This window comes from Ammospiza caudacuta, chromosome 17 (assembly GCF_027887145.1).
Source record: "Ammospiza caudacuta isolate bAmmCau1 chromosome 17, bAmmCau1.pri, whole genome shotgun sequence".
In the NCBI taxonomy this organism is placed as follows: domain Eukaryota; kingdom Metazoa; phylum Chordata; class Aves; order Passeriformes; family Passerellidae; genus Ammospiza; species Ammospiza caudacuta.
This window is the reverse complement of record NC_080609.1, coordinates 13,009,717-13,037,282: the sequence shown is the minus strand read 5'-3', so window position 1 is coordinate 13,037,282 and position 27,566 is coordinate 13,009,717. Positions and strand designations below refer to the sequence as shown.

The following is a 27,566-nucleotide window of genomic DNA, read 5'->3' as shown; positions in this document are numbered from 1 at the left end:
GCCAGTCCTCTCTGGGAAAAGGTGTGCAAGTGCAGGATGGGTGTGTTTGTCTGGCTTGGTGCAGAGGGCAGCAGGATGCCTGTGCAGGGAGGTGATTTCATGTGGAGGCTCCTGCTTGTTGAACCTTTGTGTGTTTCTTACGTTGATCGAGGAGTTCTTCTCCTTACATGAAAGGTACAACTTGAAGGTGTGACTTTTTTATTTTTCAGCCAGTCATCCTCTTACCCAGACTTACAAAAAGCTCTTTTTGCCTGTTTAAGCATTAGTTACAAAATTTTGAACAGTGTCTTCTCTCTGTCATGTGCTATGTGCAGATTTTTTTCTTGTTGTTAAAAAAAAATACAGTAAATGTGGTAGAAAAAAGGTTTTGGCAGAAGGAGAGAGAAGAAATCTTGGTCTTGATACATGACTGCAAAGAGTAAATGCTCAGCATGTGGCCAAGTGTTCTGTAAGCATTTGCATTTACAAAGTTGCTTTCAAGTACAGAGGGACTTGTTTTCCATATGCCTTTGTGCTTTCATTTTATTCCTGTCTTTGCACAGGTTTAGTATTAAACACAGTGGTGGTATCAAGTTCTACAAAAAATGTGGATTTTTGGCACTATTTCTTTGGGGTGCTTCTGAAGTGGGGAGTTCTATGAGAGTTGAGCTAAGATTTGAGAATATTTTTGGCTGGCATGTGCTCAGGTTTTAAACCAGAATGGTTGAACTAAATAAAAAATTTTCTTGGTGAGGTAATGGGAAAACCTGAGAATTCAGACAAGCTTTGGAGGAAGGCAGCTGGCTCAGGGAGCTCTGCACCAGCAGCTTAAAATTATTTTGTGGTTTAATGGCTGCAGCTTTCATTTGTGCTTTTTGAAACTGTTGTCCAAAGACAGGTTTAGCATCTCAGGTACATAATACATGCTGTATAAATGGGACTCCCTTGCAGTATCTTCCCAATCAAGTTCCAGTGAAATATGAGGAGTTGGGAAGGTCTGATGCACCTTCTCCTTGATGGTGGAGCTGTTGTACCAAGCTGCAGTCACACCAGCAGTGAGCAGAATCTGGAAGCTGAAGATCCCAGAGAAAGCAGGAGGAGATCTCCAGAAGGGTGGATGTTTTGAAGGCTTTGGGAAAGCTGTTTAATTCTTTTATTATTGTCTGGTTGGTTCTGTAGCATCCATTTGCTGAAAAAGGAAAAGTAACTGGTTTGTGGGTAGTTCTGTATCACAGCATGATGATCAAGGTCTTCAAGGTAAATGTGAATGAAAGGAAGGATGTGAAAGTGGTGTGAGAAAAGGGTGTTTGTTTCTTTTAACAGAGAGAATAGGAGCTTTCTCTTCTGTGGATCCATTTCAAACTTTGCCAGTGTTTATCAAATCTGATCTTATTAGTGCCTCCCCCAGCAGCTTCAGGCCTTGAAAGTGCTCAAAGCTGGATGATAGCAGCAAGCCAGGATGATGTCCCAAGTGCTTGGGACACCAGTGCAGTCCTCGCCTGAATGCCAGTCCCAGGAGCCCTGGCAGACCCAGGGAAGCCACAATTGCTTCTGGCTGCTCTGACCCCTGTGCTGGATGCAGGTACCTGAGCTCAGTGAGGGCTGTGAGAGCAGGCTGGCAAAAGGAGAACAGAAATTGTTGAAATGCCACTGTTTACATCTGTAATGCAGTTATACTTGAGCAGTTCCACTTTCTGTGAATAAGTCTTAAAATTTGCTTCTATCTCCTCCTGCCATGAATTATTCATTCCTTGTGGATGAGGGTGATTGGGGCTTGGCTTTCACAGGCAGGTTTATTATACCCACTTAGCTCCAACTCCTTTGGCATGCTCCAAGCCTCAGTTATTTTCCCAGCATTTGTTCTTAGCATTCATTGTTCTTGATGTTAAAACTTTTGGACTATGTAATTCAGCTCTGGTTTTGGGAGTGAGAGTCTGAGGGGATGGAGAGTGTTGGTTTCTTTCTTTTGATTTTTTTTTTTTTTTTTGCAGCAAGCATAGAAAGAGCTTTTTATTTAAATTTGTGCTAATTGCCAAGTCTGAGGGTAACTATTGTATTATCACCATGTGTCAAAGAACTTGGATGTGAAACACTTTGTATGTGTGGCTTGGGAGCTTTGGGTGTTAAGGAAATAAAGCAGAATTTCAAAACGAGGTGGGATTGCTGTGCTCTGCCTTTCAGGGAGAGTGGTTCTGAGGGCTGCTGGGATTGGGATATCATAGCACAGGGGTGCCACCACCTCTGCAGCAATGGTGACACTCTGGGCTCTTCTGTTCTGACAGCTTGAGTTGACTGCTTTGTGCTGGGACTGCAGCACTCAGGTCTTGCTGTGTCTCATGTTAGTGATGCCTAGAGCTGATGTGCTAATGGGCTTCCATTAAACTTTCCATTTTAAATGTTATTTGTCCTTCACTTTGAATATTAAATTTTTAGAAACTTTCAAAAAAAAAAAAAAAGTATGAGAGAGAATTACTGCATTTGTTTAAAGTTCTGAAAGCTTTTTTTTAGCCAAACAGTTCAAAGAGCGCATCTCACTAATCAGAGGAATATTTTTGCGTCCCCGGGGTGGTCACAGTGTTTTAATTGGAACTCAGGCTTCTTTGAAGTCCTTTTTAATCCTCCCTGAGCTGGGGGAGAGGGTTTGAAGACAGAGCTGTAAATCTGAAATTTCTTTGGTTTATTTACATGTGTCTGGGGACGTGTGTAATTTGTTTTCCTGGATGAAGCCCGTGGCCAGCTGAGTGGGAAATGTGCTTCCCTGAGTGGGGAGGCCTGAGCCAAAGGTGGGGGTTCTGCACACTGAGCTCACGTGCTCCTGCATTTGTTAAAACCAGGAGTTCAGCAACAGGCTCAGAATTGGAAATGAACTCGGTGGGAAACGATGTGGTAGCTAAACATGAGGCAAAAAGCTGGGATTTAAACTCGTGTTTTAGGATTAACTGATTAGTATGGCTCACAAAAATGGTGTTGCATACTGATATTTGGCTTTTACCAGTTAGGAAGCAAAATATTTAGGAGACAGTGCATATGATGGATAGCTTTAATAATCTATTAAATCAGTGTGAGGTTTTATTTTTCTACATCAAATTAGAGACTTTTGGGTGTCGCTAATGATATTGCTTAGTCTTTGTGCCTCAGTTTCTAAAATTCAGGTTTCAGGGGATATCTAGTCCTACCTCAGATGTTTCATGCACTTGATGTAATACCACAAACAGAGCTTCAGTGGCAGCTGATGCCTTTTTTCCATCTTAATACAAATACCCTGTGGCTGCTAACAGCACAAGCATTTTCCTCAGACATTGCCTAATTTTGTTGTTCTGCTATTGATTTTCATGATAAATATAATAATTTTTCAGCTGTGTTTTCTGTACTTCAGCAAGGCTTTTAACCTCTAACATTTGCTGGAGCTTAGATGTTTTATGTTCTGCTTCTGGCAGAGGTGAGACAATCTTTTACTGAATTTGGGTAGTTTTTAATTAATCAAAGCAACAGGCTTAACCTCAATTTTCTAGCTGAAAGAATAACTTAGAATTCCAGCTGAACATACAAGCAGTATGCTTTTCATTCATTCTAAAATTGTTACCATAAATTTACCTGTGACTGGTTATTGTATTGATATTTTTAAAAAACCCATTTAAAATAACTTTTACTGTAGCTTAAAGTTGTAGTTTAAAGTGGCCATTCTTGGCATGAGATTAAATATGTGATTGTAATCAGAAGTAAATAATATATGGGTTGTCAAATCACTTTATATAAAAGCAGTTGAAAATATGGTCTGGACTCTCCCAAGAGCCTGTCTTCAGCCATTATTATTATTATTATTTCCTCTTGCTCAAGGTTAGGGGCTTTGTGTTACTGCTGGCTAATATTTTCAGCTGATAAGAGTCTGGGTAAACAACAGGATCAATAAAGATGTTGAAAACAATACAAGGACTTGGGTAAATTATTATTCTGCAAGGATTATCTCAGACAGGTGTCAAAAGAACAAGACCATCAATTCAGTGCAATCTGTAAAATAGTCAAATGTACATAAATTGTCAGTAGCCAGCCTTGGCTGCAGCAGGAGCTCTCCTGTCAGACAGAGCCCTGGCTATCTGCAGAAATGATGTCTCTGTTGGTAATTTCATGGGGCTAGGAGTTATGCCAGAAGGGCATGTTGGATATGTGCAAATTATATTTGTTTTTAGGTTTTGAAAGATTTTGCATCTTGTCCCTGTGTCCCACTCCTCCTTCCTTAATAAGTTGATGATGTGTTTCTAGGCTTGGTCCAAATCTCTCTTCAAATGTCTTGAGAGTGACTTTGCAAATGGAATCAGCAGAGGTTTGGTAAAATTGACTTTTTAGCTGTCAGGGTTCTTTCCCAGTTTTGTATAATCCTGGTAATTGGCCTGTAATGGTTTTTAGGGTTTCTAATGACCCACTGTTGAAAGAAACAACATCTTTCTGTTTGGAGTTTGTTTCCAATGAACACATCTTTGTATTTTAGTCTGGTTTTCAGATATTAATTTTTTGTTTATTGCTCTTTAAAACTATCCAAATGCCTTGAAAATCTAATACATAGTTGGTGTTCTGCTGACATTCTGTTCTTTAGATTAGTTTGATTTGCCCTCACCTTCCTCATGAAGTCTTTTGGCTCCTCTGTTCACACAGTACTGTCAGCCCAACCTCAGGTTGCCAAAATGATTGTTCCAACTCCAGGGACAAATAGAAACTATAGGAAAAACAGCCCTACTTATGACTCCCTAAAAGGAGTTTTTATTCATTTTATGGCATTATTTTTCCCTTCAGCTGTTGTTTTTTTCTCAGATAAGGTTTGTGATTAGGAAAAACGCTTAAAATGTCTTTTGCTGCTGCTGTAGTAAAATGAAACATTACATTATTAAGTGTTTACATTTTGTGCTTGAAGTCTTAAGGGCAGTAGGTATGAAATTGTGTAGCACAATAATTTCCTTTCAACATCATAATTAATATATAATTACATTCACTTAATTGTGAATTGAGAAAATACATTTGCTTCTCTAATTGTGAAGATTGTGCTGATATCTCTGTTAGCATGAGAGCAGTAACAGCCATTTTTAAAATCTCTTTTGATCATTTCCAACTTCAATAATTCTGTACTACTGCTGGTGAGTACCTGAAAGTTGCTTTAGAATTTTGTGGCTTTTTCTTTCTCTTCAGTGTCTAATCTATTGGGTTTAAGACCTTAAGAACTCTTTATTTTCTTGTATAGGAAAAACATAGGACAAAGAGTATTTCAGAGCTTTGTAGATACCCTCCCTATGTCTTGAGATGTATGTTAAATTCCTTATTGCTGCCTTATAAATGGTCTCATTTTATGAAGGTCTCTTGATGACTCTGGGAAATTTTTGTTTCACCATGACCTCTAAAAGCTTTAAATTATGTCATGTGATTGAGCATGCAGTGGCAAACCCCAAAGGTGAGTGTTTTTATCTTCCAGATCAGCAGTCTTGGTGCTGCTGTGTACATCCCCTCTTCCTGAGGTCTCTGAAAGCTTTTCACTGCTGAGGTTCCATTCCACTGTGCAATGTGTGTTACCTGGCATGCTTCTGTGAATTGCTCTGTGCTTGCTCTAAGAGCAGTGGTAGGGATGAGAAAGAAGTTTGGACTGCTGAAATGTTTGCCCAATGGTTCATTTTTCTTCCAAAGTAAGATAAAATTAATCTTGTTGAGCCCTTACCTTTATCTTTAAAGTAGAAATGAGACTTGAACAATGTGTTGTTATCATGCCATAACTTTGGGAGGGAAAAAAGCTTTCTTCATTAAAACCCAAAGGTTATTAACTGGAATCTAAGATAGTTTTCTTCCTTTTTTTCCCTCCCCTCTTCAAATGATAGCTTGATTGGATTAATTTGCTAATTTTGCAATTGCTTCAAAAGAGACATATCAATTGTCTTTGGAATTGTCAAGACACTTATAAACACTTCAAATGTTTTCTTACAAATAACTTGTTCTTCTACTTCAAGTGGTTAATGGGGACATTTGCTTTGGTAAAGAGCAGTTGGATTTGTTGATTCTATCTGTACACAAATAAGAATTCTCTAAATGAGGGCAACCTCTGAGGCTGAGATTGCTTATTGCTTTCACTTGCACTTCAGATTTCCTCCATTTACTTTGTACATAAAATATTGAGCAGCCACTTTGTTGGAGAAACAGTCTCAGGTATACCTTAGTTTTGTGGGTTTGACAGCTCTTAGCACCTTCATTTGAATGAGTAAAGGTTTGTGACTGCTATTCAAAACATTTAGTCAAAGTGCTACAAAGCACTAAATATGTCCTAATTGCCTGGGAACATTGAATATTTTTTTTTTTGTGACTAATGTGTGTAGGAGATTCCAGACCATGTGCATTAGTTAATGTAGTCATGAATAGGAGGGGAGGATATAGGCATGGAGATAGGAACAGACAGGGGGAACTGCCTGGACTGGAGCTTGGAGGCGCTTTTCTGCAGGAGTTGTGAAAGTTAATTCTCAGAATTTCCAGGTCTGGACACCAGATTTTAGTGGTAATATTTTCTTCTAGTCTGGTGAAGAAGAGCTAAGGAGTCCTCCCAAGGAGGCAATGTATATTTTGAGGAGAAAGCTTCAAATTGCTTAATTTCCCTTTCTCATAACAAACATGGAGTTAATCTGACCAAATGAAACATAAGGACTCTGTGCTGTATCCCAGAATTCTGTATGAGCTCTTGTGGTTATTGATATTTGCTGAACTTTCTTGCAGGGCAAGTCCTTCCAGGAGCTGAGCTGCTTTTGGATTGGTGAAGCTTCAGAGGTAGACAGGAGTCCTGTAAACCAGAGCTAGAGGAGTTAAAGCAGTTGAGGAGATCAAATATACAAAAAGGATGTTTGAGACTCACTTCAAACATACAGGAAAAGACTGTTACAGGCATTCCATGGCCTTTCTAATCATACAGAAATATTTAAAACAACTAAACTGCCTTTCCAGAAATCTTCTCTTGTTGTCATGTTATTGTTCTGTTTGTTCTTCAGATGCTGCTGTTTTCCTGCCTAGAAAGAAGATTAAATTATTTTTATAAAAGTAGAAAAGGATCTTCTTGTGGAGAGCAGAATTTCAGAATCTTATAACATTTCTATGTTCATAATACAAAAAAAAGGGACAAAGTAAATATTTTATACTTCTGGGAGATTACCTTAAAAAAAAACCAACAAACCAAAACTCCAAAAAACACCTGGAAGTTGTTTTTCATAGAAGAAAGTTAAACAGATGTGGACTCCCTTCCTGTGCCTTATTTTCTTGACAAACACTTTAATAAGAATGTCAGTCTCTGGTCTTTGTCAATTAATTATGTTTAAGTGTAAAACTAAAAATACTGTGCCAAAAATCTGGTAATGTTCCATTTCAATTTAATATGACTTGGTCGAGACAACCAAACCTGTCATTGTGTATTCATACTGAGCTAAATCTGTGAAATGTTAATTAAGCAGACTTTGAAAAATAAATAATTCTGAGTAATTTAGTGTTATAAATGTGGTATTAGTTTGGTTGTTTGAATCAAATTTAATTAAACAAAAAGCAGTGAAGAAATCAGTCCTCCAAACATAGTTGATGAATTGCCTGTTATTCTCTTCAGTTTTACTTTTGTCTTGCACTTCCATACTTAAAGTTTAATGTCTGATCTCTAGCTATGATCAAAACTCTTCCTTTGCTGTGCATTTTGAAGCATTTTATAGAAGCAATAAGAAGTTGACATTCTGATAAATTATAAATTAAAATTTTTTTTCTTTAACATTTTTGTCTATTTAGAGAGTCTTGGTTTAATGTTACTTTGACAGCTAATTCTCAGTGTGTAACTGTCACAGTTTATACTGAAATGGTAATAGATCCTTAACTAAGAACTGTGTGTTCCTCCAAATCCTGGCAAATGTCAGTTGTGTGCATCAAAAAAAAGATAATACAAAATAACATAAGCTGTTTTCATCAGAAGTTTAAAAAGTGTGACAGTGGGCACTTAAAGTCATTGTATGACTTGGTTGGACATCCCATTAAGTTAATTTTTCACTTCATTTGAATGGTTTTATGTTTTCATCATTCTTAAGTTGCTCCTTTTCATATCATATGTGCTTCAAAGGAAGGCAAAGAGCTTTGGTTACCAGCAGTTTTGTCCCCCTCCTGCCTTACTGTGATTTAAACTGATGAACTAATTTGCTCATTTAGGGCAAAAGAAAACCTCATCCAAATTAGGCTTAAATTCAAGTGTTTGTTTTTATGTATTTTGATTTAGGGGATCTCAGGATGGGAAGGTGGGACAGAGGAGGAACATTCTAGCTTTTAGCTCCTGTGCCTTAGCCAGGAGGAGGGAACTGAAGGCAGGGATTTGCTCCTGCAGTTTGGAATCAGTTTTATAACACACTGCCCTGAATGGGACTGTTCTGGTCCCTTTACAGGTTTGTGCATGGCTGCTGCACACGAGGTGTGGGGTTTTTGGTGGTTACTCCCTGGGGAAGGAAGCTGCCTGCACGTTTGCAGGGCAAACACAGTGGCGCTGCTCCGCTTCTCAGAAAGGGACTTCTGGCTCTCTTTGGCTCAGGACAGGGTTTCAAACTTCCCTCAACAAGCCATGGTGATTCCAGGAGTGTTGGAATGCTGTGTTGTCACAAAGAACCTCTTAAAGCAGATTCCTTGGCTTTCCAGTGCTGCTTTTGATATCAGCTGTTCCATAGGGAGTGGACAGAGCTTTGCAAAAATTATAGACATCAGCCAAGGCTCTCAAGGCCAGAGCACGTTGCTGTGTGTTGGGATGCTGACAGACTTCTCTCTTTGCATTGCATTGTCTGCAGAAATTCGTGCAATGGGAGGCCTGGTTACAGCTGGTTGCTGTTTGCAGTGCCTTGGGACTTGACCAATTCTCTTCAAATTGAAAGCTTTGATTTAATTTTATTGTGCATGCAGCATCGTTTCTCTGCTTGGATCTGTGGAAATTTGGCTTTTGCCAAACTGCTGATGCTCAGGATAGGGTGTAGACCTTGGAACTAGGCTTTGAAACCTCTCACTTAGGACAGCAGAGTGCACACAAAGGTGTCCTTGGCTCTGATCACATGCTATGATTTAGTGTTACAGAAAATGAACTTTTCTTTACGGGGGTTAATGCCCATGGCCTTTGTTTTCTGTTATATAGCTATGCTGCTCCACTTAGAAAAAAATAATAAAAGCTGTTTAATGCCAATAAAACATTGTCCAGAACTGAGTGTAAACCTAAAGCTGCCAATTGCTGGAACTGAGATTGGAAGCTGATTGTTGGTTTGAATGGCTGAGCAGATGAGGATGATTGTTTTCTATTGGTAATCGGTCAGGAGCTGTTATTACTAGAAATCTGTGGCTTTTATAGTACTCTCTCATTTTACTACTGGATTAATTTCAGTTCCTGATCTCAGTCCTAATAGATGATGGTATGAATTTCTGCAAAAAAAAAAAAAAAAAAAAAAAAAAAGAGAAAAAAATCAAGGCTGATACACTTTTTTTATACATTAAAAAAAGAATCTGTGAAATTATTTCATTGATGCAGGGACCATACACTGGTGGTGAGGGCTGGCACTCAACATGACCAGAGAGCTGCCTGATACTAACTTTGCTTATGACAAATCTCCTGTATTTGGATGATTTATTAGAAGCTTAGAAGTGCATTTTTCAGAGCCTTGTTGACATGGCCTTACATTGTACAGAGATTTTTCCTGTACAAATCATTGTGTCTGCTTACAGCTTCTTCTTGCCAAACAGACTTAGGTGTGCCCAGTCCATTTCCCTTAGTGCTCCCTCTGATGCCCAGCCATTGGTAGCCCTAAGTAAAGAGCTGGTGAACTGCTCAAGTTAAGGATCCCTTCAGGCTCAGTTACAAAATTTTGAAATGTTATTTAATGCTGCAACACATTTTGAAATCCAGGTGCATGTTGGCTTAAAATTGACTTTGCTAACAGAATTTTATTTTCAGATGTTCTAGCCAAGCCATCTCCAGGCCGTGTCTTGGTTTCTTCTCATAATTCCCTTGGCTAGTGAGTGTGATGTCCTGTCCTGAGTGATTCCTTTGCTGCAATCTGTGCCTCTGTTGTCTCGTGGGAGAACATTTCCATCTCTTTGACTGGATATTGACTATTAAGACTTGGATCTAACACAAGTGGTGTTAGAAGCCTCAAAATTTTCTGCTGAGGAAGGATAAAGGTTTGTAATTCTGGAAGTGAAACGCAGGAATCTTTCAGCTGGGGTTGCCAAAATTGAATCCTATCTGCACCAACTCAGCGTTTAACTAATTTTCACTCAACTGGAAGTGACAGATGATTAAAGAGAAAAAGCAATGCCTTTTTTTGATGTGAGTAGTTGCCTGAAAAATATTTTTCATCAGAAAAAGGGCTGCTCTAGTCCTAGATCCAGTCAGAATCCAATGATCAAGCTTCTCCCTGTTCAGTTTTTGGAGTGGCAGCAGCCTCATTCCAGCACTGTATTTCAGTACTGTAGACTCTGACCAGGCCTGGTTTCATCTGCCAGCAGCAGTGGAACCTTGATTTGCTTTTTGGGGTACATGATAGATTGTGTGTCTGCAGATTTCACTGCTGCAAAACTGACTCCCCACTTGGTCCCTGTGAAAATCCCTTTCAAGGTCTGGGTACTCTTCCCCTTTGTGGGTGGTGCATCTTGGTGGAGCAGAGGGATGTATGGACCCAGTTCATACAGGGGTGAACTTTCCAGCTTACTTTCCTCTGGGGAGTGTGATAAAGATGCTTATATTTTAGGGTGGGTAAACCTTTCTGATGGCTCAAGACAATTTTTTATTTTTATGACTTAAAGAGAGGCCTCTGAAAGAGCAGTTTCCTCCTGCACAGGCTGTGATGTGGTCCATGGAACTGCCAGTCTGGAGTTATCTTGATCCCATTCCATTACCTTTAAGCATTTGTCATTGGATTTGATGAAAAAAATAAACCTATTTCTGACAGCTGTGCAGTTGTTACTAGCAGGTCTGTAAAAATCTCTGATCTCTTTGACAAGGAAAGGTTATCAGTGATATCTGAAGTGTTACCCAGAGCTGAGGGATTCTGGTTTTTTTCTCCTGTGGCTCTGGAGTCATGGTGTGTGTGAAGGACTCTGAAGTCCCCACACTGGTAACTCTGTGGGAGCCCTGCTTTGAGTCACCTGTGATGTACCTGAACATCTACATTCTCACAGGGTGTTCAGCAGTAGCCAGAGTTGTTGAATTGTACAGTCTGCATTTTGATTTATTTCCTCCTTTTCTTCCTCTCTTAGTACCAATGCTGTGCTCATACTGTGGTGCCTTTAGATTTTATGTGAGCTGGACAAGGTGCAGCTCTGTGTTGTTCTAAGGGACTGCAACAGGTTTGGCCCCAGGAAATCACCTTTGGCTGCTTTTGGTGAGAGCTGTTCCGTGGCTGTGTGTGGAACATAGATTTGCAACCAATGATTCATTGAAAGTTTTTATTTTGTTTTAATTGCATAGGACACCTGATGATCTCTCGAGGCAAATTGTGGCCCTGCAGCAGAGGGAGCTTGCCCTGAAGGAGCAGAATTCCACCTTCATGAACAGGTGAGTGACTCCAGCAGGGGATGCTGACAGCAAGACCCTGCTATGTTAAAGCCCAGAGAAAGGAAGCAAGGGCTGCAAGCTGAGACACCAGCTCTTTATATTGCCTTGATGTTCTTTCTGTGCCACCTTCTATTCTTTCCCATGTGGACAAAGGGTTTTCTGCTTACTGAAATCCTTGCATGAAAAAAAAATGAATAACTGTGGATGATGCAGTGAAGAGTTAATCAAGCTTTATGTTATGAATGTTTGCAAGGGAAAATGAGCTGCTTTCCCCAGACCATTTCATCTGGAAAGGAAATGTCACAAAGCAAAAAGTGCCAAGTATCCATGTGGGTATGGGAAAGGGAGTAGGAGCTCTGAGGACTGTGATTTGACTGCTAAAAGGACCAGGTAGTAGAGATGGTGAAGGAGAAGGATGTTTGCAGTTTTGCTGGCAAAATGCTGCCAGACTTTGAGAGGAGCAGCCTGTTTATGGAGTGAGACGTGTGTTTGAAACATGAGGGTGTTTAAACCATTGCCCTCCTGTGGGAGTGAATGTGTAATGGGGAAATGAATTTGCCAGAGCTAAACTTTCAGTCTGTCCTGGTTCCACAGCCTTTCTGAACACACAGCATGCCAGACAGTGCTGCTCACCCTCAGTGCACATCTTCTTCCTTCCCTGTTTATTCCATACATTGGGAGCCCTCTGTTAAAGCCATTCTTGTTAAAAGCAAAACCTCTGTCATTCAGAAATACCCTGGACTGCTTGCACTGCAGAGTTGAGCAACAGGAGTGTGGGGTGGGCACACTTAGCTTATTGTGAGCAGCATTTCCTGATGTATCTCCTGATGTAGGTGATGATCCTGTTTTGGGCTCCACCTTCCTCATGATGGGCAGGATTCAAGCAGGGTGGTAAAAAGTTTTGGCTGTGCTGCTGCTGTTAATGAAACTGTTGTAAAATGGTTAGCTAGGTGTAAATTCCCAGGAGTGAGCCAGCCAAATTTTTGTGTGGTTTTATCTGTGAAGTTTACAGCGGAGAAAAAAATATCTCACCAATATAAAAAAGACATTCTGTATATTAAAAATAAACCAGGCAAACCCTCAAATCCACAAGTGATTAAATGATAAAATAAAAGAATGATGGTAGTGTTTGAGTTACAGATTTGGGTTTTTATTTTTAGACTGCTTTTCACAGCCCTTCAGAGAAGTTCTTTTCCTAAATTTATTAATGGCCAAGGGGAAATGTCTGTTGAAAAAGCACCTTTTTGATAGTGCCTGTTCATCTAGATATAATTGTGCCAATTTAGTTTAAAAATAAAAACATGATTAAAATTACTTTTTGATTTCAAGTTAAATGGACTGTAAAGCTGCTGAAATTAAAATTCTAACATTTTCCTGATGTGTCAGTTCTGAAACTGATCATTTTGACTTTCTTCTATCACATACCTTATTCTGTCTTAAAAAGAAGGTAATAAGATAAATTTTTAAAAAACCTTTCATTACAAGTGATTTGAAAATTCTCAGCAGAAGGTTTTGAGTTTTTGGAAATAAAACCTTGTTAAGGAAGCAAACCTAATTTTCTCCTTTCCATGAATCTTTTCCAGATTTAGCTGATGGTCTTCTCTTTTATTTGTTTCATAATTGTGTTTGGAATTGTCTGTGTATTAGAGTAATTTAATATGTGATCATGCCTCCCTCTAGTGATGAAGCCCAGCACTTATTCAGCTTTCTATTGTTTTTTTCTTTCAGCCACAGGTTCTTTTGCCCTTAGTTGAAATATGTTGTTTTTGGTGCTGATAGTGCAATGTTTGATTTATAACATCAGGGGTTATGCGTGTACAGAGCAATGTGCAGTACAAACACCACAAAATTTGTGTCTACCCTAAGAACTTTAAGTTTTCTCCATTAAAAACAATGAATTAGCAGATAGTTAAAAAAACATCATCCCAAGTTGGCATCTGAATTTATTTTTATGGCAACGAAGGAGAGAATCACAGATAATCCTGGCTCACCTGTTGCTACAGTGCAAAACTGTTTAGTAATGAGATTTTTGAGTGTGATGGTAAAGAGCATTATATGGCTCCCTTCCCTACCTGGCAGATGTTGAGTCTTTGTACAGTGTGTGTGTGCTCATCACCAGCTTTTAAACACAGGCAGGACAGTGCCTGGAAGGTGTGTGAGGGGGGTTTGCAAGCTGATTATTTCTCTCTGTGTCTTTACACTGCAATCATCTTGGTTTGTATTCCCAGTGATGCTTTCCCACACTGTTCAGTGACTGGGGTGGGCACTTGCCAGCTGCTATTTCTGCTTCCAGTGTCCTGTAGTTGATCTAGAGTGGCGAGTTATGGTTGATAAACACCTTTTCCGAATGGCTTCACTAAACAGAAAATTTATTTTTTCTCATTTTTGCATTCTTGACCTGCTTTCTGTTTATTACTGTGCATTTTTTAGAGCCAGTGTTTGTGTAATTAAAAGGCAATAGAGATGATCCCGCCACAAAGAGACAACATCACTATAAACCCATTTTTGCAGTGATATTTCCCATTGTGGGAATCTGCAACATCACTATAAACCCATTTTTGCAGTGGTATTTCCCTGTGTGGGGATCTGCACTGCAATCTGTGTTTTGTGTAGCCTGTGCAATTGCCAGTGTCTCAAATGATGATGCATATCCTATTTGCTCCATCACTCACATTGTACACTTTTAGACACAGAGCCACAGGACTGAATTTCCTGAGCAGTAGGTTGAAATCAATTTCTTTTAACAGTGATTGTTTACACGTCTGAGTTGTGCCGACTCCTTTGGAGCTTGCTATTTTTGCTAAGGGGAGAAAACCTTCCTGTGGTGCCAGCATGGGGCAGGAGGAGGGTCACTTTAGCACTGAACACATGGGCAGCAACTCACTTCTCTTGGCAACTTCAGGATGGCTGAGTAATGTAGCTGAAAGTGCCATTAATCGTGCGTGATGGACTCTGTGCTGCTCTGGAGTGTGTTGCTAGAAGTCGTATAAATAGAGTAAATTACACTTGCAGCAGCAGGGAGTGTCCTGGAGCTTTTTAACTGCAGAGCAAAGCTAACAAGCCAAAGGTTCAAAAGCTCAAAAGAGGATTGCTCAGGGCCACTTTGATAGCAAGAATTGTACCTGTTCTGCTATTTAGGGAAAGGTGATGGAAGGGAGGTGTTTAATTAGTGGGTCAGTTTAACCACGCAGCCACCATTAGTTAAAGGCCATTTTCCCCCCCCCAGCTGTGATTGCTGTAGGTGTGGTACACTGAAATGTGTTGGTGGTTGTAGTTTGGAATATGGAAAGTCAGCCAAGTGGTTCATAAGCTTTTCTCTGATGGAGAAATCATGTAGCAGTTATATACATTATATTTTTTAAAGTGAGAAAAGCTGCATATTTATTGTGCCTGCTTTCTGTCTACATATTTGGTCTCTCTGGAGAGATTTCCTCAAACAATCCTGGCAAAGTATTCTGGAATTGGGAATGTTGTCCTATGAGATGGCTCATGTGAAGGAATGATTTTACTTTATGGCTTGAGCTTTGCTGCATTTGGAAAGACAGGCTTTGAAAATGGTTACTTGTGGCTCCTCCCAAAGGGATAATTTCTACTTTTGCTCTTGTGGTCTAAGTGCAGGATTGATTTTGGACCTTGAGATGTCTTGTGGAAGGTCAGATACAAGGAAATACATAGGTGAAGTTGGTTCTGGGCAGGATGAAGGACAGAGGGGAAAATGGAAGAGCAGTAAATCCTTGGTTCTGGTGTTGAGATCCTGGAGCTGATGGCTTATTCCCATCACCTTGTGCCAGAAACCCAGCCGTGTGTTTTGACATATTGTTTCATATGGGAAAAGGGACACAGAGAGTGTGTTTGGAAAAGAATTTTCCTGCTGCAAGTGCTCATGGAGTTCTGCTAAGAGACATGGTTGTTTACCACCTTTGTTCATATAAATCATGTCAAACTGATTTACCCAAACAACCTGCTGTGTGTTGTTGTTTAAGATGAAATAAAACCCCAAACCATTGAAGACCAGGGAATGTAGATTGCAAACTGAACAGAAAATGCTTTAGACTTGGGCAGCAGGGATTTTTTTTAAACAAAATAAAAAAAAGAATGAGTGATGATAAGCCCAGAACTGTCCATCTTCATAAGTGCTGTTAGATCAGAAGTGTTGTAAATCTATTGCCCAACCTCTCTTTTCTTTGGATGTCCCAATGAATGTCAGTCACAAAAACAAATAGAGCCTGTCAGACTTCTTCCCCTAATCTTCTGGAAAGTTGGACAGAAGTTTAATTACAGTGAAGTGTCTTTTATCTGACAGAGAGAGAAGTGCTAGCTTTTTAATAGGCTTTATGAGTTATTTTTTGATCAAAAGAAGCACTTAATGTCTAATATAGGATTAGGTAGGGATTTTTTTTCTTCCTTTGTTCATTTATATGGCACATTGCACCTTGATTTATACATGGAGGTGTCTGTGTACCTAATATCAGACAAATGTTTATTCACGGTGCTTCAGGGCAATATTAACTGCTGGCAGGTTCTGCATTCATTTTCCAGAGTGAGGTGATGAAGAAATTACTGTAGATGCTGCTTTTCCTTTTCTCCAAAATGGATCTGTGCTTCTATACCAGAAGGTACTCAATAGGGTCTCATTAAGTGACCAATCTACATATTCATATAGCAAGCTTCTAGAGCAACATCTGGTTATTCATGACTCTAATTAGGTAGATACAAAGCTTTTCTATTTTTTTTTCTATCATATAGTTAGCAGAAAATAGGAAAGCAAAAAATAATTTAGCCAAGACATTGACTTACGCTTCCAATTTGAAAAACATGGGATTTTGCCCAGACCTTTGCTTTTCATGATTGTGCCATTTTTAGTCTGATTTCCTGAGGAAGTGAGGCTTATTACTGTGCTTTGTGTGTGTATGTAGATGAGATTTGTCTGTGCCTACCCTACACTTTTGAACTTGCAAGTTGTGTTCTGTCAAGCTTGGCAGATGGTGGAGGTCTCAAAAGTGATGAATTCCAGCAAGTTTAAGGCAGTCAGATCTCCATCTCCAGGAAATCTCCATCCTGAGGCCATGCCCTGAGGTTGTGGCAGGGATCAGAGCCCTGCAGGCAAACAGACCCTTGGGAATCTCCCATTTGGAGATCAGGCAGCACTGAGGGAGCTCTGGCCTCACACCCTGGCAGCATCACAATCCATCATTTATGCCATTCCATGCTTGCCAAAGGCTCGTGGCATTTGAGAGTACCATGGTAATGTTGCTGGCATGGTTTTCATGCTTCTCATGTTTTGTGTCATTTTGGTATGAGGAAAAGAAGTCTGCCTGAGTCAGGAGTCACCTTTACAGAGAGAAATCCTCAGGAAACCAGGCAACTTTGGTTCTGGAGCTCATGGAACATTCTCCCTGTATTTAAAAAGAAAATATGTAGAAAAAGCCAAAAAAAGCAGCGTAGAGGGGATAGACAAAGCTATAATGATACCCTGGAGCTCTGTGGAGACTGCAGAGTGAAAAACCAGTACAAATATTAGTGCTTGGTTTCTTACCTTTTATTTGACTGTGCTCCTGGGAGAACATTCAGAAATAATGTGTGAGAGCACTCTGTTCATTGCTCTGATCATTTCTAATGATTAAAAAAAAACCTACAGAAGGTATTTAACTCTGTTCTTAATAATCCTTCTTGTTCCAGGGTCGTGATTGACCCTGAGTATTCCTACCAACATCCCTGATGTCTGTGCATCTCTTTATTACTGGAATGAATGATAGCTTTCATTTAATCTAGAGATGCTGATTCAGCATTCCCTTGGTAGCAGTGGGTATTATTGACCAGAAAAATGTGTAAAAATAACCAGCTAATTTGGTAGGAAGCACAGGCTGTTCTTGGTAGCGTGTGGTACAGCAGACACCGTGGTTGGAGCTGCACTGTGGAAGTTAAGGAAGGAGAAATCTGCCTTGCATCTCTCCTGTGCATGACTCACATCTACCCTATAAATCTTCCACTTCTGTGAGATTAAAATTCCTAAAAATCTTAGATGAAATAGATGTATCTTAATACTAGTCCAAAGTTCTCAGAAACCAGAATGAATATTTAGATATTGAAGTAATTAGAAGTCAAAACTTATTATCTATTATCATTATTCTTATTCTTTCCTTCTTAGCAGGGGGATGCTATGATCAAATTAATGATTTGCAGGAGGCTGATGGGCAGAGTGCCCCACATCCATGTTATATTTGTGATATGAACACAAAGGGAGGAATTGTAATCTCAGCAGTGCAGTAGGCAGCAGTACAGAAATATTCTACTTTGAAACCAGTAGTATTATGTAAAACCATATATTCAGCCCGCTGCCAAGCTTTGTATAGAGCTCTGGGAATTGTAGTGCTTTAAGATTTTCAGTTCTTAGGATTTGTCTTTTATTTCCTCTATTTCCTCTATGCAACATGGCAGCATGCCTTGAAAAATGTGATGGGAGTTGGAAAGAGTTGTCTGTTTGGTGATATCTTTGGAATCAGTGTTGAAGTCACCAGGGTGGTTCCATAAATGAGGAAGATGATTGGAGCCCAGGAGGTCTGGACTCAGTTTCTGGAGTTCTTTCCTGGGTGCTGAGTCACTTTATCCAGTGACACGAGTTTGTCACCTCACGGATGAAAACAAACATTGTATCCTGCCTGCTCTGCTGATTTTAAGGCAAATAAACATTAATTCCTATTACCCATATCTCTTAAGAATTTTTTGTTCCTTTCTCCCCCAAATACACATCTGTCTCCTCCCATACAGTATTTTAAAATGGCTGTAGTGACTGTGGCTCCTGAACTGTTTCATGGGAAGGCATCAACAGTCAAACAAAGCTGTGTTTAACAGTTTTGTCTCTTAATTTGTAATGCTAGAACTGCAATACAGCTTTCCTGAGCAGTCATGGGAAGACAGAGGAAGATTGGTGGCAGAATGCAGAATGAATTTTCTGTCTTTTTGTGCTCATTTATTTGAACACCTACTGTAGTTGCTGTAATAACAGGAGTTTCAAAACAGACTATGGATTTTTCTAAAGTACTTTATGGTACTGTTGATATTGTTTATTTTGAGCAGATTGATGAGGACAGCCAGAATACACTGAGACATTTTACCAAGGTAAATGTGAATTGTGTAGGATTTTTTAACTTGCTGTAAAGTGGTGTCAGTTCAAATACTGCACAGAATATGGTTATGCCTGAAAAATAGATTGTCTGGCCTGGGATGTCTCAATCAGTTGATCATATCTGCATGTACACTTTGTTCAGCTCCATAACTAACTGCTTCTTGAACAATTTCTCATCTGGATCACATCCTCTCTAGTGCCTGCTGCCTTCAGGCTGCTGTTATTGGTATTTTCATTATGTGTTTAATATTCTTTGTGGCTGCTTGCATGCACCTGTGAATGTATAGAGCAAAATACTGAAGGTATATCACTGCTGGTGGTGGGAAGGCATTTTTAATTACTCATAAATATTCTCCTACTGTCAAAGTTTTATCATCTATACAAAAGACATACTGCTTGGAAAGTTTATTCAAGAAGTGAGCTGCTTGTCTTTTTTAGCTGTGTAAGGCAAAAAAAACCCCCAACTTGTCATAAATTGCAGTCAACCCCCCTCCCAAAAAGCAGCTTTCTCTTGCTGCTCTGAAAGTTAAATGACTAATGTGCATAATTTATTTGAGCATCTGTGCTAAAAACTTGCATACCAAGTTTTAGTTCAATGTGATCAACAATGGCGAAAATTAGGATTTATCATGGAAATGCTGACGGATGTGAACATGTGGAGGCTAAACCGGTGCCTGACAAACCTTCTTATTGTGCAATGCTAATGGTGAAACACAGTTTTTTCTGCTGTAATTGCATCCCCCCCCCCCTCCTTGGCTGCTTAATTTGCTCCTTTTCAAAATTCGGTGGATTTAGCTGCACTTCATATTTGGATTCCTGCTTTTTCTGGAGTCTGCATAAAACCTCCTAAGTTGTCTTGTGATATTTCTAAGCACAAGATACCCTGAGCTGCCTGGCTGAGCATCAGCAGCCCGGGCTGGGCTGGGCTTTGCAGTAACAGCCTGAGAACAGGAGATGGTGCCGGCAGCCTTGGCAGCTGCTCTGCCTCCCCTCCTCCTCCTCCTCCTCCACCTCCTCTGCCTCGCACAGCCAGGCTGCTGTCACCAGCATTATAAATTCTGGAGCCAATTAGCTAAAAAATGTTACAAGTGAAAGGAAAGAGAAGAAGCTGTAGAACATCTTGATGTGAATGTGCCTGTTTCAGAAATTCTTCCTGTGGAGAGCTTGAATCCCGGAATCACAGAATGGTTTGGGTTGGAAGGGACCTTAAAAATCACATTTCCAACGCCCTGCCATGGGCAGGGATGCCAGTCACTATCCCAGGTTGCTCAGGGTTCCATCCAACCAGGCCTTGAATACCTCCAGGGATGAGACATCCACTGCTTCTCTGTCCCAGTGCTTTACCACCCTCTGAGTAAAGAATTTCTTCCTAACATTTGATCTAAACCTGCCCTCTGCCAGTTTAAAACTATTGCCCCAGGTCTTATCACTATTTCTACCCATATAAAAGGTAGAAATATCCCTCTCCCTCCTTTTCATGCACCTGTGGGCCACAAAAAGGTCTCCCAAGAGCCTTCTCTTCTCCAGGCTGAGCAACCCCAGCTCTCTGAGCCTGTCCTTGTAGGAGAGGTGCTCCAACCCTCAGGGCATCTTCCTGGCCCTGCTGTCCCTTTTGCTGCAGCTCTGGTGCAGCTTTTGTTGAAGCATCAGATACATTTGAGGCGCCTGGTTAAGGAAGGATAAGTTGTTTGGATGAGTCAAGGCAAGGCCTCCTTAGAAAATGGTGCTGGTAAAGTCTTAGGTTAGATATTGGAAAGATCTTGGCTGTGTTCCTGCCTTACTGGTGCTTCCTCATTTCTCCACCCTTGTCCACAAGATTTCTTGTTGAAGGAAATTCATAGAAAAAAGAAAATTTTGTTGATATTTAAATTCCCAAAGTCAGACCAATTGCTTAATTCTTGCATGGGCATCACAGAAGGGAAATGTGTTTATAGTCAGATCCTCTCTGTCTCTCTTTGAACCAGTATTTGGTGTGTTTTCAGGGAGTAGTGGCTCAGCCATGCCCTTGTTCAGAAGAAATGTTGGCAATTTCTCAGTGCAGTCATTGAGTTGCAGAAATGTGTCCCTCCTTAGGAAGGAGATAGAGATGGGTTCAGAGGGGATGCATCCTACTGGTACAGCTATTTTGTTGCTGCTGGCTTGTTTTTGTTTTGTTTTTCCCTTAACCTGTGGTGGGATGTGACATTCAGAGGGCCTGTTGGGGCTGGATGAGTGGTCAGAAAGAAAGCTGGAGCATGGTGCTCTGTTAGAGTTTAGCACAGTGTTCCAGCTAAATGTAATTTCCTTGTCATATTTTATGTATGGGCTGTTTTTGCATATTTTCAATATTTAAAACAATGTCCATATTAATAACTTTTAAAATATGTTCTCACTGTTAAGAGATGGAAATCAGTAACAAAAAGCACATACAAAAAATATCTCATCAAAACCCCCACAACAAATCCCCCAAGCTTTCCTTTTATTCAGGCAACAACAATCAAATTCTTATGACTGGAATAACTACTGAAGAGGCTCTCTGTTTCTCAGCCAGAGAAAGCTTTTGAAATATTTATGGAAATAAACCAAAATGTGTCCCTTTCTGACTGTACAAATAAGAGATTATCAGATCTAGCCTATGGCAGTTGCAGTACATAGAGTCCAAAGCATCTTCAACTAATAACATAGAGTGTATGCTTTAAAAAAAGCTGTGAGGTTTTATTTTGTTTTAATGGGACTCTACTGACTAAACAGCACATTTTCCATGGATTATCCTAATGAAAAAGTCCCTCTTTGTGCATCTTGCATTACAGGTAAAAATTAACGAGACAATACATTAATTGACCTTTTAAAACCAAAAGCATCATTTATGTTGATGCATCTTTATCTGCTTAAAGAGCAGGACTGAAATCACTTTGTAGCTCTCGGTGTGGTAGCTGTGAGTGTGGAGCAGGGCTGCTCCCATCCCCTCCTGTTGAATCCTGTGCCACCAGGGACAGAATTGCAGCACAGCTTGTCTGGCTGTGTCACACTCCCAATTTACTGACTTGAACTTGCTCATCTGGGTCTTAAACCTTGCTTTTCATTCTACAAATCTTGCTCTGGTGTGAGAATCGGAGCTTGTTGGAGTCAGAGTGCATTTTGATGATTCACAGAAGACTCAGCAGGGCCAGGTTTGTGAGGAGCAGTGATACCTTTTATTAGTGACAGGATTAGCAGACAGACACACGTGTGGGCACACAGCCAACACTCCCATCTGATGGAGAGGGAAAAGCCTTGCAGCTAAATGCAGGTTGGGAACAATTGCTCTGAGTTTAACTTGATTCATCAATTGGACAATTTGAGAGAGAAGGTGGTGGGCACACTGGGGACGGGAAGCAGAGGAGATGGAAGGGCTGTTAGCACCCATGAGAAAAAGACTGTCCAGTTCATTCTGATAGCAGGGTTTGGGTACTTGGAGGAGACAGACCATCAGCAGAATGAACTTTCTCCTTATAGAAAGCAAAGGGTGTGTGTCATGTTTTTATTGGAGCCACGTCCCAGTAAATTCTGTGCTTCACTGACTCAGCACTGGGGTGTCAGCCTTGCAGTTAAGGGACTAGGACTTCAATTTTATATTACCCAAAAATACTGTTTTCTAAACTGTCAATAAAATAATTTTGCTGTATTGTTTGACTTATCTCCTGTGGGCAGTCGGGTGCAGCAGCAAGTCTGAACTGCCAATACAGTGACTGCAGAATGAGTTTTGCTTTGTTTGTCCGAACACTTTCTAGGATCAGTCACTGTTCCCTGAGCCCTGCTGCGAGTGCTGTGGGCTCTGCTGACTCTGGGAAAGGCCAGCTGCAGGTACCAAGTGGGATGTTGGTGCTCATGGCAAAATCTGTTGTCAATTTTGGACTTAACAGCAGCGTAATTAACTTGTTTATTTATTTTTAATTGTGTCCTGTTAACACAAGTGCACCTGCTGCTGTGTTACCTTGAATCATATGTGCAGTTTGTGCACGGCCATGGGTGGTAAGTCTCTAGCTCTCCTATTTGAGAGTGACAAGATGTCTTTTAACAGTGTATTTGTCAGGTTTTTTCTTTCCCGATTACTTCCAAAAGGGGGGAAAAAGTGCTGATAATAACTGTGATTATAAAACCCCAAGTAACAGTAAGATAACCTGGGGCAGAGTAGTGCCTAAAAATACTTGTTGTTTTTAAGCTAATTACATTTTATATTGCCAGTGACCTTTTGGAAACCTTTTATTTACATGGATTGCTGATGCCTCCAAGGAAATGCCTTTATGCAGAGGGAAAATGCATTCCAGTCATCTCCTCAGAGCAGAATGCAGGTCTGCTCTCCGCAGAATGTGCCCTTTCCCACAAGGACTTCATAACAGGCTTGTTCTGAACTGCAGGGAGAGCTTTTCCTGGTGGAGAAGATGAGCACCCAGGCTGTGTCAGTCATCTCACCAAGCTGCTGCTTGAAGGCGAGGGCTCAGTGTATGAGCAAGGATGGGGGGCATTCTTGAACCTACAGAAGTATTCATTAATACTTAAAGGCAGAGGAGCCAGAAATTCGTTCAGACTCCCTTGTGAAATTTTTGGCTCAGTGGCAAGCTTATGAATGATGAACTGTGGGCCTTGTTTCAAACATATGAGCCACAAAAAAGGCAGAAATGCCTCAGTATTTGCAAGCTTTTAAATTGGATTTTTTAATGTTGTGTTGAAATAAATACTTCACATCTTCCCTGAATGAATGCTGAAGGTCTTGAACTGAACACAGGAGAGTGAGACTGGATGAAGTTTTAGTGGTTTCTCCTTTCCCATCCTCTGGAGACAGTTGTCTAATTCCTGAATGAGAACTGAGCAAGAGAGAGCAGATTTGTTGCAGCTCCCATGGATAATGTAGCTGTCATTGAGGCTGACAGAAGTTCCTGTGTTCTTCTCCTAGCAAACCCAGCAGTCCTGGTCAGACAGTCTCTGACTTCATTGGTTTTGATGTTTTAAAAATAAAGTGAGTGCCATCTTTTGTTGATGTGTACAGACTTTGAAGAAGTTCCTCTTGTTCTTAAAGCAATGAATGAAGCCAAGGACTCAGTGTAGATGGTACCATGTTTGATCAGTCAAGCTACTTTTTAATTCAAGTTTTTTTACAGCACTTTTATAGAATAAGTTCCTTCTCTAGGTACCTTTCTTCAAAGAAGTAAACCACCATCATTGACTCTGCTGCAAGATATTGAAGCACATTCTTGAAACATGGGAGCTCTGGACATATAAAATCATTCCCTTACTGGGATTCATGCCACTGAGTGCTCATCACTGTGTCAGGACAGGCTTATGTGGAGTTCAGCTCAAGTGCAGAAAATTTGTGACCAACAGATGTCCGGCAGCAGAGATGAACCAGGGCTTGTAAAAATGCTTTTCTCAGAAGGAGGCTGATGGTGTAAGCAATGTGTGTCTGCTGTGTTTTTACACCTGACCTAGGCTGGAGCCTCTCTGAAGTAGAGTAAATGTTATTTATGTTCTCCCCAGGTGTGCACAAGTGTTACTGCTTGTGGTCAATGATGTGGTGCTTTTTAATGTGTTAGAGCTGCTTCAGGTAAAGAGGATGAGGGAGAGGCTGGATGGAAATTGAGAGGCCTCTGTAAGACAGGACTGCAGAAACATTCAAAACTCAGTGGACCTTTGGAATCAATTTTGTTCTGGGCTCTGATTTTGACCCAGGACTTGTGTGTAATGTTAAGCAAGTCAGCACAATCTGTCCTCTGGCTGGTGGGAGTTAACAAACCTTGTGACAGAATTTACCAGAGCATGTCTTTGTCACTGCTTGTGCAGGGCTTTCTCAAAGAGCAATTCATGTCACTTGCAAATCCTAAAGCTTTTGCCTGTGCCCCAAACAGATATTTTTGATTTCTTTCAAATATAAACATGAGAGAAAGGAGGTAAATTTTGTTTTGCTTCAATCAGCTTTGTGTCTCATTGATCAAACAGCATCCTATTAAGAAAACAGTGGGAACCCTCCTAAAGAAGAGAAGAAGCTGGCAAAATGCCATGGTCCTGGAGCAGACCACTCTGCAGAGATGCTGCCCAAGTCCCCTGCACAGTCCATGCTTGCACTGTTGGAATGACAGAGAGCCAGGAGGAGTTGTGAGAACAGCTTTGTTTTGGCACTGCAACAGGGATTTGTTATGACACTGAGAATTTTGCTTTGGTGTGGGTTTGCTGGTTTGCCTTACACATTTTAAAGGTATGTAGTGAGGAAAAAATAAAGAGCAACCTGTGAAAGATGGTGAAAGATCTGGAGGAGAAGCCATGCAAGGAGTGGCTGAGATTTCTTGGTTTATTCAGCTGGAGGAGAGGAGACTGAGGGGAGACTCATTGAGGCTGCAGCTCCTCCCAAGGGCAGCACAGGGACAGGACCCAGGGAGTGGCTGGAGCTCTGTCAGGGAGCTTTAGGGTGCGGATCAGGAACAGGTTCTTCCCCCAGAAGATGCTGGGGCACTGCCCAGGCTCCCCAGGGAATGGTCACAGCCCCAAGGCTGCCAGAGCTTAGGAATGTTTGGGCAACACTCTCAAGGATGTGCAGGGTGGGATTGGTGTCTGTGCTCAATGGTCTCAATGATCCTTGTCCTCAGGATGTTCTGTGATTCTAAAAACTACATTTTCAGACTCCAGCTTCTGCAGAAAAGGGGTGGAGTGTGAAGAGAAAAAGTGTGTCATTACTGCCAAACCAGCTGCAGCTGAGCAGAGCCATGTAGGAGAGTAAATCATCAATATTTCAGATCGCCACTTTGATAAACAAATTTTAGAATGTGAGAATGAAAACCTGAGGAAACAATGCAGAAGAGTGAGTCTGTGTGTGTTAATGTCCCTTGAGCCCCCAGCAGGCAGGAGAAAGGTTGCTAGAATTCTAATTTGAATTCAAATTCCCTTTGATTTTGTAGTCCATGCCAATTCTGTGTATATTGTCACTGGAAAGTGAGCAGAGGATGCTTAAGACTCCCTTACTTTTATGCTTGGCTAATTTTATGGCCCTCCCATATTTTGTAGCTGTAAATGTTGCAGACTTTATTACATTTAAACTAGTTTTAATATAGTAGGTCATAAAAATTAAGAAACGAGAGGTAGTGTCCACTGCAGTGGTGGATTTAGCCAGGGAGGATACTTGCAAGTCACTGAGAGGCTCAAACTGCAACTCCAGAATCATCTGCTTTGTGAAGCCAGTGCAGAAATGAAAAGCCCCAACCTGTCACAACTGAGAATGAATTTCATTGTTAAAAATTTCCTCCCTTTTCCTTTCATCTGAGGAGCTGGTTTATGCTTTGAGGCATTGATCCAAGTGTGAGGAGAGGAGGGAGGCTGTTTCTTTCTTTTTCATAAAAAGGTTCAGCAAGTTATGTACACTGAATAGCTGTACATTATATATATATATATATTTAATATAAGTGGGTACAATATGGTGTAGCTGGGAAACTTCCTAGCTGACTGCTGAGGAGCAGCTCCAGTTTATCTGTTAATTGCAATTATTCTACCTGCAGCCCATAAGTCTTTATGATTTCATACATCTGCTTGCAGGAGGTTAATTACTCCTGCTGCATTAAAAGCTGAAATAGCGTGGGAAGGTAGGGAGTGACTGGGGGATGGTTCCATGGATGTGTTTGACATTTCTTAACTGTTGAGCATTTGGCTTTGAAACTTCCTTCAGAGAGTGGCAGGGCTGGTGTGTGATCTCCACATGGGTCACAGCTTCATTTAATACCTTTTGACATTAAAACTGTTTGAGGACTGATGCCTGTGGTTTTGTCTGTTCTGATTTCATCATGGCTTAACAGTTGGTAAATGTTCCTGTAAAATGTTTATGATGGTTTCTCCAAGTGACAGCTTCAGTTCCCACATCCTGAACTTGTATCTCAGCAGCTGCTTTACACCAACCTTCACAGCTGCTTTACACCAATCCAGCACAGCCTGGGAGCCACAGAGGAGCCAGGGGCTGAGCACACTTGCTTGGGATCCTTTTCACCATATAACAACAGGGACAATTTGTTTTGCTGCTTCCGTTTAAAAGAAGCAAACAAAAATCCCCTTAATCCATCAGAATTATTAGATATGTTTGTCTAAGATGTCACAAAAGCAGAGTGAGTTGGAACACAGCGTCCATCTCAGGCACAGTTGGCACATTGGAGTCCTCTGCCCGCTACCCTGAAACCTCAATGTAAACTTGAACAACTTTACAGGCTGGCAGTAATGGCTGTGATAAATCAGGCTGCTTTTTGTTTGTGCAAATGATCTGATGGTCAGAGAACTTGGACACAGAACCACATTAAATACATTTATTTTAATAATTCCTTTATGGCATCCATTTAATCGTTCTGGGAGCCAGCACAGATTTATTTTGGAGTATTCCAAAACAGGTATCCCATCACTCATCCAGTTTTGTCTGCATCCAAACAAATATCTGGACAGCTAACTTTTAATTTTTTAAAAAATCTGCATTACTTTCCTGCTGCTTCTTTGTAGGGGGATAGAATATAAGAAAATAAAGGTAGTGTAGAAAGTAATCTCACCCCTAAGGAGTTGCAGCTGGGCCAATTAGCAAAGATTAGGAACAGGCCTGACTTTAACAGGCCACAGGTGTAAGCAATGAGAAGAGGAGTGCTATAAAAGAGTGGGGTGGGAGGTTGAGAAGGGAGCTGGAGTCAGTGGCTGCTTTGTGAAGAAGGAGGAGTCAGTGCTCTGAGGAGATGTCCATGAGAAACACCAAGAAGGTATGGAACTTTTGTGATAAGGAGACAGCAGTATGGAACCCCTGCAATAAGATGCCAATGCTTCTTGATTTCTACAGCAGGAAAAAAAGAAAATTAGAAAGCTGTGCCTCTGGCTTTTCCCTGTGCAAGGTGGGCTCTGCTCAGCACAGAACAGTATGAATTGGAGAGG

At 40.7% G+C, this 27,566-nt stretch overlaps 1 protein-coding gene across 3 annotated transcripts in view; it reads left to right on the top strand.

The window, feature by feature from the left end:
- MAD1L1 (mitotic arrest deficient 1 like 1) overlaps positions 1-27,566 on the top strand; it is a 346,806-nt gene that overhangs the window by 24,027 nt on the left and 295,213 nt on the right. For all 3 annotated transcript variants that reach the window (XM_058815936.1, XM_058815934.1, XM_058815935.1), the window contains exon 10: positions 11,459-11,545. In XM_058815936.1, the coding sequence (XP_058671919.1) occupies positions 11,459-11,545 (87 nt within the window). The remainder of the gene's footprint in view (positions 1-11,458; positions 11,546-27,566) is intronic.